Below are 10,977 nucleotides of genomic sequence, written 5' to 3'. Positions count from 1 at the left end.
TGAACAAACCTTTCCTGGCTTCTAATTTCAAAACCAGTTATCCATCAATTTGTTGTGTCTATATGATAAGGCGATCACGCATTTATATAGGTTCACAATCGTAACGGTCCTCCGAGGGACTCCATAACTATGATGTGGCCCGCGACAAAAATTCGTTTGACACACCTGGTAACACAAATGTAGTACGGGGTGGGAATTCTAATCATGAGGGGGAAGGAAATGATAAGTAATTAATGTTGTCACGGAGTTGCAGGGTTTCACACAAGAGGGAGCAGATATGGATCATGAATCAATTTATGTGGGCAACAACAGTAGTTAGTTTTTCTCAAAAATAAATTCAAAAAAGTAAGACACTAGTTTTGCATGAATGATATACGAAAGCTCCCCAGTTATGAGAAAAGAAAGGAACCTTCAAAGCTTTCATTTTATGAACAAGGGTGACATCTTGTGGTTGACATTTAATGGATGGATGGATGCTTGCATAAAAAAAAAGAACACTGAAATGTATACAACATTTTGCAAAATGTATTTATAGTGTGAAGTTTAAAATTGTACATTGTTTTTAAATCAACATGATGCAAAAAAAAAAAAAAAAAGAACCAGATGACAACTTGGGGGACTTGATTCTAAACTTATATAGAATATACAGTACATAACAATCGTGTCCATAGAAATGCTTCCAGTTGCAGCCATCTTGTGCCATCTTTCAGTTTGTTACATAGAAAAGTGCACATAGAGCATGGTGACAACACACATTTGTTCCTTTGGTGTGGAAAGATCTTCAAATTCATACCATGGTTAAGTCTCTTTACATATAACTTGTGCTGTACTACAAAGTAAATACTGTATGTACCTTTTACCAGGTTGAAGCAAAAAGGACACGTGCGAAATACATATAATAACAGATCCTTCAATTATTCATGTCAGTGAAACAGAGTACCACTAATGACATACATACACACATTAACAGCATTAGGAGTGCTGCATTCCATTTCTTGTTTTTTTTTTTTTTTTTTTTTTTTTTGGTATCAGAGCTCCCCCTTCAGTTGTGAAGTGTAAATTTGATGACAAGCTGACCCAAATGAAAAACAAGCAACAACAACAACAATTTTAATATTGGACATTGTGGATGGACGTTCCCTAGCATGTGTAATTTGATTTCAGAGAATACCGCAATTACAGTTGAAGATTCAAAATACAATTAATTGACACTTTTCAGGTATTGGAATAAAGGCAGTACTAAAATAAACACTGTTCATTTGAGTAGGAAATTACTTGCAAAGACACTGTACACCACTGCAATCAATATTATGCAAGCTGTAGCATGAGATGTATCCAGGCTGGCCCGCCAATATGGAACACTAAACCAAATGATGATAGGGTACAGAGCCACCATTCTCCTTTTTACAAGTCAGCATGCCATCAAAATTTGGCTGTAGTAAAATTACTACACAGCAAAAATTGGAGTGTTAAAATATTGTAGTAAAATGTTTCAGAGTTTATTTCAATCTCAAAAGTGTATTTTAACACTGTCTGGTTTGAATGGAAGTTGGTATTGCAGTTATATGACAGAGTTGATTTATTTAGTGTTAACCAACTCTGCATAGAGTTAATTATAAGATTCGCCCACTCGATTAGAACTGCTCTGCCGCAAAGATTTCTGGGCATGCAAAGTGTTCCAGTTAAAGCTGTTCTGTTCTTTTTTTATTAATAATGTTATGTTCAGGTTTAATTGTTAAACAACCAAAGACGTGTTAAGTTCACTCTTACATGAGGGTTGTAGTATTTTCTTTTTTTTAGCAATGGGGCACTGTGACTGAAAGTGGCAGTGTGTCAGATGAGTTCCTGCCACAAAACAGTGAGAGAATTCTCTCCATGTACCTGTCCCTGTCATGTAGTGGTTTCACGCTTAGGGTGGAATGAGGATAATCAATTCACTTAAAGCCAATTTGTGTAATGGGAGTTCATGCAATGAAAAAAAAACTGAAATATAATCAATTGAAATATTTTTAACACTTGTGGGAGTGAAACTAACACTAACCAGGCTGTTAAATATATCTCAGCAGTGTTACCACTCTATTCCTATAATGTTAAGTAACTTTGGCACAGTGTAAAATGGTTAACTCTTTGCAAAATGTTCATTCATCTCTGTAGAGTGTGGAGCTATATAAACCCTGAAAAAAGTGTTGAAATTGAGTCATTTTAACACTCAACTTTTTGCTGTGTACATATTGCTGTTGCAAAAACCAACTTAACAAACCTGAACAAACACGTACTTGCTGCTTGACTCGAACATAACACGGTTGGACTTCAGAGTGAAAATAACCAGCTGTCCGTTTCACAAAGCAGGTTCTGTGAAAACTCAGAGTCTGCTAACCCTGAAATGAGTGAAATTCTGACTTTAAGGGGAGGTAACTCAAACCAGAGAAACGGGTAACTCTAGCTTGTTTCAGAGAGAGAGCTAACTTAAGCTCTTGGTCAGTTAGCGCAGTAACAGACTCTCTGAACCTAACCTGGTTTATCTCAATGAACCCCGATTTTCTTCTGTTATATTATTGTGATTGCAAAGAACTTGAAACTTCCGCATATGACCCAAACAGCAATCTTCTCCCACTCCCCTCCCTTGTTGCTATGGTGACTCGGCAAATCAGGGCTCCATTCTTGCTGTCTTTTCATAGTTTTGGTGCACGGGCTTAACTCCAGGTGAAGGTACTCAAAGTTGAGTGAACTGATTCAAATCAGCTGTTCTGGAACTGGAAACTCAGGGTTTCTGATATCAGAGTAGATCAACTCAGACTTCAGGATTAGACACAGTTTGACGAACCAGCTTTGTGAAATAGACCCCAGAAGTGTTTTTGTCATTGTTGTGTTTTAGTGGAGGACTGCTAAATTCAGAGCACTTTAGGACATTCTTGTGATTAAAGGCTATATAAATACAATTGACTTGACTTGAGTACCGGTAGTTTTTTATTTGATAAAATTGAATTGGTCCACTTCATGTACTGTATGTCACCTATTGAGGAAGAAAATAAAACAAGCTACGAGCAAATATTGTGAGACAAGCTAAAAAAAAAAAAGAAACCTCCTCCAAACAAGAATAGCTCTGAACTATGCAGTTGAAATATCTATAAAGTCGTAGTCGTAGTCTTACATTAAGTGCCATTTTAATTTAATTGCATTTAATTCATTATTTTGTAAATAACAAATATTCGTACCTACTGTATGAGTTAGCTGCTTTTGTATATTACAAGCACATTTTACAAGCACTTTTCCAACGTTTAGTGTTAAATTGAAATACTGCTTAGTGTCCAACTAAGGCAACAATACAGAGATCTGAAAATTCACTGAAGACCAGGTGTTAAAAATATCAGAATGTTTTATGCTTCTTTTGGAGTTGCTTAAGGCGGCACGGTGGTCAACTGGTTAGCACGTCCGCCTCACAGTGCAGAGGTTGTGGGTTCGATCCCGGCTCAGGCCTCCATGTGTGGAGTTTGCATGTTCTCCCCGTGCCTGCGTGGGTTTTCTCCGGGTACTCCGGTTTCCTCCCACATTCCAAAAACATGGCAGGTTAATTGGACACTCTAAATAGCCCCTGGGTGTGATTGTGAGTGCGGATGTTTGTCTCTGTGTGCCCTGCGATTGGCTGGCAACCAATTCGGGGTGTCCCCCACCCACTGCCCGTTGACAGCTGCTTGCTTAACGTTTGAAACACCCAAAAATCTCCCTTTCAGGAAAAACAATGGAAGGGTGACTCTGACTGAGGTGCCACCAAAGTGCATTTCCCCTGAGGAAAATAACAATAGTTCCACATCTTGCTGACACTACCCATGTAACGATTCAAGGGCTGCGTTTGAGGGCTGACGGTCTTTTCCCATTTTTTTGGAGGACGCTTGACTCCTATCCTTTACAGCTAACCCATTTCCCGAGACTCTTTGTGTACCACTGCTCAGTCTTGAAAAAAATATTTCATCAAATATTAAATCATCAGGAAAGAGCATAGGCTATTTGAGTGAGGTTGTCAAGACATAATGGTCCTCAAAAGGTAGTTCCTGGGGAAAGTTACTGTGGTTGGAAAGCACCACATTTATGTAAAGCCATTTTGAGCATTTATTCAATATACCGGTAATTGACATCCAGCAAAAGGTCCTTGTACTAGTGCATCCGTTGTAATCCCTAGTAAGACTATTCGGCGACTAGTGAGGACATCAAATTGCTATTTGTCCTCACTAGTGGGACAACTGGCATACTTGTACAACAACTATATATTACTAATGAGGCAAAACTGTGCGAAAACAGTTCTAGTGAAGTGCTAGATGTTAACAAGTAGAATTATATAATGTGTCTAGTACTGGTAGCAAGCTATTGCTAACTAGTGCACAGTTTTGCCTCACTAGTTAAATGTAGTTGTTCTGCCAGTTGTCAGTCTCTTTGTATTGCTGAGGACAAAGAGCATATTAACTTTTAATTCATGGACCTTAAACTGGATATCAAGAGCACCGACTAAAATCTTAAACAGCTTTCCATACAGTGTGCTGAATTATCCTACTAGTGACAACAAGGAGCATACCTGTACATGGACCTTATGCTTGATAACCAGGATATCTGACAATTCCTCAAACTGTTTTACATACACCTCCATTGTGATGTAACAGTACAGGCTACAGATTAGATTCAACAGGGTTTGATGCGCCTCAAAAACAGTTGCCTGGTTGGACTGCATTATTTACTGTTACACAGTGAAAAAAGATCATATTGGCACTTTAAACACACTCTTACTAACTCGCTTGACATAATCCTCTAAAACAGTGGCAACTGGTTAAGTAAATAACTAGTACCTCTTAAAGTGGACTCAATTCACACGAAATGAACCAACCACTCATTCTGAAATGAAGAATACTGCATGTAGCGCCGCAAGAACGTCCACCAGGGGGAGCCAAGAGAAAAAGCTAAGTGTCCGGCTGCTGTGAGTTCACAATGAAGTTGTTCAGTCTTCTGCAGGTGTGCTCTCAGCAGGTCTGCGCTGTGGAATGTGCGGCTTTGTGCAGTCCTGCAGTAGCTAACAGTGAGTCAGTAAGAGAGTAGCTAAAGCTGATCCGCCATCTGTCTAGAATTTGAACTGGACTGACTGTTTGAGGTCATAGTTCTGAGTGCGGGCGAAGCAGAAGGGCTCTCGTAATGGGGCAAGTCTCCCTCGGAAGCTTCTTCCCCATCTGGGAGGTAAGGAGGAGGCGGGAGATCGAACCAGGGCGGCCGACTGAAAGAAAACAAAAACATATGACGAACGCAAGCACAAGTCAAAAAAGGTTCTTTGTGAATTAAGAAGTTGCTCTGTCACCAGGTAAAATTATCAAATTAATGTCCTCATTGGAAATGCATATTTATTCATGAGAAACATCCAAAATAAAAATATATTCTTTACAGTGGTTCACAATTTCTACTATTACGGATGGCTACAGCAAAGGAGACTGAAGTACAGCAATATGGATCGAACCCTAAGCAAAAGCAATAGCAAAAAAAAACGAAAACAATTGATGCCCCCCAAAATGTTTAAATTTGACTATATAATTTTTCTTTTCTCAGTTGCTTCGGTACATTTCTCAGATCAGAATTGAATTTCTCAAAACTCCTTATTGAATCTTCACATCATGTCAATTGTGCACATCAAAAAGGCAGTTTCTCATTTCTCAGAAACAAGTTTCAAATGCTTTAGCACATGCATGCAAATGATTATGTCCAATTCTCTGCTGTTTCCAACATTACCAATTGCTTATGTTATGTTAATCAAAATGTACTACAATATGAGTTTGTTGAATTGACTCACATGCCACATTTTGGCACTAGTTCATTGTATAAGTCTTTAACATGCAAAATGCTTGAATAAGTTCTACTACACATTTCCATTTGACTTTTTTTCCAGGCGAAAGTTGACTTTCTAAAAAAGGAAAATGGGTGAAGCATTAGATCAACCCGTTTTCTGAAATAGCTCATAGCAAGTAAAGATAATTGTTATGATGCGGATGAGAATATGTGGCTCAGAGAAAGTAGGAAGGCCACTGTAATTTCTGCAGTGCGGGCATGTACAAGATTCCCTGAGGAGATTGTCCCATGTTCACATTTCTACTTTTTTCCCTTTCTTGGTCTCCAGAGTACACTTTTATAGCGACAACATGACTAAGCAATTTGATTGGCTTATCCGTACACAACGACATAAAGACTTGTTTTTCTGATGGCACTGACATTCAATGACACTGGTATTTAATTTTGAGAAATGTAGTTTGAGAAAGGAAATGACCTTTGCATAGGAACCATGATGTTTGGCTATGTTTAGAGAAATGCACTTACTGTTTTGAAAATTTCAATTCTGATCTGAGAAATGGATCAAAGCGACTGAGAAAAACTTTAGTAGTTCAAACCCTAAATATAAAATAAATTGTGACTCCAAAAACACTTTGTCATGTTAAAGACAATGTGTGAAGTAAACTTGGCCAACCATCTTTTGGGTAATACTAACGTACAAAACAATTTTAAGCATATTTTATTAGTTTTTATGACGCAAACAACTCAGATTCACAATTAGACCCATAGCAATGCGCTTAACAATGAAAATGCAAATCTCTTCGGCGAGTGATGTCATTTGAAGAGGTTGAGTTGCCAGTCACCCATTGTACTGCATTGTTGATTGTTCCGTTAACTGCTCTTTGCCGTTGTTTTCGCGTTTTTCTGCGAAATGCCTCGCCGCTGTGTGGCGATGCATTGTTCACATTCAGGCCAAGTTGTTTGAGTGTCCAAAAGATAAGAATAGGGCACGTAAATCGACCAGTTTTGTTCTCGCAAAGCAAATGGATTTCACGCCGGTGCTACAGTTCAGCTGGCTTTCACATTAACTGGCTACCGATTCCAGCTGTGGCTGTTCGGGCAATGCCGGTGCAGTAATTTTGTTTTTCCTGTCTGCAGATTCGTCACAAGCAACATCTAAACTGTTCCAATGCATACCTGCTCGATTCTGCAATAAACAATTGAAAGATAACTCCCGGCTGACTGCAAGAAATTGTTAACATAGTAAAAAATATAAAGATAGAAAGCGGTATTTGAAATTGTGACTCCAAGGGGAAAAAAAGCAGCAACACAACTGGGGCGAACAATCTACCCACTACACCTTGAGCTGGGATGACTGTTGAGAAATGAGCATTCCACCTCCTCTTGGAAAACTGCCAATTAAGGCAATCTTACTATAGATTCACTTGCATTTTATGATTTATTAAATATACCTTTAGTTGTGCCTACTAGTACTATCACAATGTGACAAGAAATAACGCTTATTTCACAATGTGGGACACTAACCCACTATGATGTGTGCTCATAGTGCTAGATGAATAAATGGACCAAGTAAGTTATCTCAACAAATGGAATTTACAGCATGGCACAGCATCGAATTTCAAATAATACCGCTAGGCTAATAACCGTAGCCTATGTAGCTTAACATTATTCCAGTCTGAGTCTTGTCTCCACTCCATGTCCCGTCGTTTGGGCACAACACTTTCCTCATGCTGAGCATCTGGATCATACATGTATGTTCCAACATACATCATGCTAACAACCTCCTCTTCCTCTAACTCATCAAACACCTGAATCGCCTCAGTTGAGTTTAAAATATTGCTTTCTGAGTTGATTTCTGCCTGGCTTTGTACACTTTCCATGTTGCGCACTGCCGTTGTTGCCTTGACGTTCCACTTCCGTGTTGTTGCTTGCCAGGATCTCACTTTGGAAGAACGATTACTTTGTCGAATGTACAAAATAGAAATGATTTTTTTTTTTCATTCTTTATTTTTTGTATTACAGGTATGCTTAATACTTTACTGAGACTTCAATTGGCAACTTCTGAAATTACTTCACACTTCAACTTTAAAGTCAAGCATCTTACAACATTTCTTAACCCTTAAAAATAAATGGCTTGCAGCTAAGCACAATTTAGTAAGTGCACAGCAAAAAAATCTTTCAATTTGATTACAGTACTGGAATGAGTAGAAGTTTAACATTACATGATGATCAAGATGACAATGATGATGATGACTTTGCAGCACTATACAGTGAGATAAAAGACGATGAAGCTGTGTGCACAGCAAAACAGTGGAATTAAATCTGCTCCACTTCTTTGTTCGGCCCTTCGGGAGGAACCATATATTTAGACGTGACTTTCCCAATGGATTTGACAGGCAGCTGCTGTTGCTTGCTGTTTTTTTATTTTTTTTATGAAGACTAAGAATGCTTTATATGACTCCATGATAATGTTGATGGCACTGCAGAATTTTATAGACATCCATACGTTACTCTCATTTAAGTCATATTGGCGGGATACTGTAGTGCAGTGTAGTTCCTTATCCAAATCCAGGAGGTTTACCATCTCCTGGGGCATCATAACCTCCTTTAAACACTTTGGCTGTTCGCCAGAAGCCTTGCCATATTCAGGCATTAAAGAAAGACCACGATAATATGCAGAGACACTGCGCTGCAGTGAAACACTCAAACAGAATGTAAATTAGCTGTCAACCAAGAAAAGCTAATATGTATAGTATTATATAACTATAGTCCATTGATATTTTGCAGACTAGATTATCTTTAGAGAATTACTTAATTATATTATATTTTCCACAAGAAATTAAACCAATAATTTTTTTACTATTTTTGCGACATTGCAGAAAACCACAAATATACTGTAGGTGAATTTGCAAATAGTGGGGGTTCATGTATACCATGGCACAGCAAACAGACCATGTTGATTTGTGTCATGCCCTGTCTCTTTTCAAATGATACAAAGATGTGGCAATGACCTCGACTGGGCATGCTTGAAACCTAGCTGACGAGTTACTAAAAATAGTCCCTTGTAGTATCCGTTTTTGGCAATGAAAACCGTCAATAATGAGGAGAGTTAAGGTGCTTGAGTAGGTGCATTGCATTGAAAAAACAAAACAAAAACAAAACGCATGCTAGGGCTGGGCGAATCACGTGGAAAATGCCTTCAATAAAATGCTTGATAGAAAAAACAAACACCGACCCCCGGCACAGCCGGCTCCAGAAACACAAAGAAGCACCTAAACCAACGAAGAAGTGCGTGCATGTGCGTGCACGTGGTGTACTCATGCGGACCAACAGTGTTTGTTCAAATGGACTCAGTACAACTCTTATAATATCAAGAGTGTGCTTTTTTAATATTATATTGTGCATAGTAAGCCCAATTAAACCCCTCCGGATGAATACGTGGTCTAGCAGGAAAGGTGTTCACTGTCGTAGACGTGTTATCACGCCACTGTTTAGCTATTTGCCACCCTCGGAAATATGAATGAATGAATATATATGAAATACTTAGATGAAACATTTTTTAGTCATATTGCTCAGCTCTACTTAGCACATCATATTGCTCAGCTCTACTTAGCACATTATGTTTAAAGTGCTGTTTAGTTCATCTTTATATTGACCAGTTCATTTGACTTTTCATAGCTGCGTTGATTTCTTATTAAATATTATATGTTGAAATAAAATGACCTTCATTCAGCCTTTTATTCTCTGGGTCCTTATTTTGAAGAGTAAATAAATAAATAAATACATATCAATATCGACCAATATGAAATACTTATATCTTGATATACTTTTCAATCAAAGCTCCCAGCCTGACGGCATACGGTACATTTTTTTGTTTTTTTTTTACCTGACATCCATGACGGCCTGAGAGTATGATGGCGGCGTCTCCACTGGCTGTGCAGTAGGACAAAGAGTATCAGACAGGATTTGCAGCATCTGAGGAGATGAGCTATACTGGTCGACTGCAGAGGGGGAGCCAGCAGAGAGACCCGGATCATCAGGATGCATGTGGCCGTGATCCAAGATGACCAAGCGGGACAGCAGCAACGGCTGGTGGTGGTGAGAGGCTCCTCTTACACCAGTGGGAAGCAGAACACTCCTCTTTCTCTGGTGATGAAGCACCAAGGCCAGCAACGCTACGACCAACACGAAGATGATGGCACTTCCGATGACAGCGTAGGTGATGCTGGGGTAGTACCGCAGGCGGTAATCCAACGTCACAAAGTCCTGCCCGGGAGCTTCTGCAAGGGAAAAGGCAAAGCGTCAAGCGAGGATGGATATGAGGAAGAAATATGGACGTCGGCGGTATGTCATGAAGTGGGAACGAGTCCCTTACCACTTAGGAGAATGAAGTAAGAATGAGGAGAACTATGTAGGGTGTTATAAGGGAAAAGGATATAGACTGGAAGAAAGAGGCACTTGGGACCTGTAGAGCCAAAGCACTGAACTATCTTCATTTGAAAATGGACTCAATGTGAATCCTGAGAAGGGAGACGCCAGCATTTTAGTATGGATATAAAAGCAGTTCAAGAAACCCAAGGCTGCGCTCCATGGGTGACCCAAGTTCAAATTTTAAACCCTCATACATTATTCTAGAGAAAGAAAAAGGACTGAGGCTCCATGTTCCATGATTTTCGCGTTGCAGATAAGAGAGAGTAACATGGTCGAGGTTGCAGTATAATTGCCAGAACAGCGTTTCCATAAACTACTGAAGTTCAGGAAACTTCACAATGAAATAAAAGACTGTGCGGCTGAATGAAATAAAAGAAGGGACTGCAAGAATGCCAGGAAGCATTGCCTATTATTATTCTACAAATGCAATGAGGCAATAGCTCTGAAAGACTGTGTGACCACTTGAATCAGGGTAAAGCATGGGTAAATCAAATTTCAGCTTCGTAATGGCAGATCGTACAATGCAATTGTAAAAGGAAGGCAGTGAGAGACTTGGTCCTATTTATTAAGGCACTGCAGGCAAGCAGTGCTAATGAGGAGGGCATATTTTATATTACCGGTAGCTATTTTATTTCAAATTACACAAGTGCCTCGGGCCCAGGCTATAAACAGTAAACCTCCGGGCCCCTCATAAAAAGTTCAAAACACACAATGAAATAGTTTTTCTAG

The 10,977-nt window shown here is 39.2% G+C and overlaps 1 protein-coding gene across 4 annotated transcripts in view; it reads right to left on the bottom strand.

Moving 5' to 3' along the window:
- Positions 1–405: 405 nt before the first annotated feature.
- ldlrad3 (low density lipoprotein receptor class A domain containing 3) overlaps positions 406–10,977 on the bottom strand; it is a 107,589-nt gene continuing 97,017 nt past the window's right edge. For all 4 annotated transcript variants that reach the window (XM_086029641.1, XM_086029643.1, XM_086029644.1 and 1 more), the window contains 2 exons: positions 9,704–10,097; positions 406–5,254 (listed from right to left, as the gene is read on the bottom strand). In XM_086029641.1, the coding sequence (XP_085885767.1) occupies positions 5,083–5,254; positions 9,704–10,097 (566 nt within the window). In that variant the 3' untranslated portion in view covers positions 406–5,082. The remainder of the gene's footprint in view (positions 5,255–9,703; positions 10,098–10,977) is intronic.

Source organism: Filicampus tigris, chromosome 4, assembly GCF_054856515.1.
Source record: "Filicampus tigris isolate MCC_2025a chromosome 4, RoL_Ftig_1.0, whole genome shotgun sequence".
Lineage (NCBI taxonomy): Eukaryota > Metazoa > Chordata > Actinopteri > Syngnathiformes > Syngnathidae > Filicampus > Filicampus tigris.
Note: the sequence above shows the minus strand (reverse complement) of the source record. Positions and strands in the feature narration are given on the sequence as shown.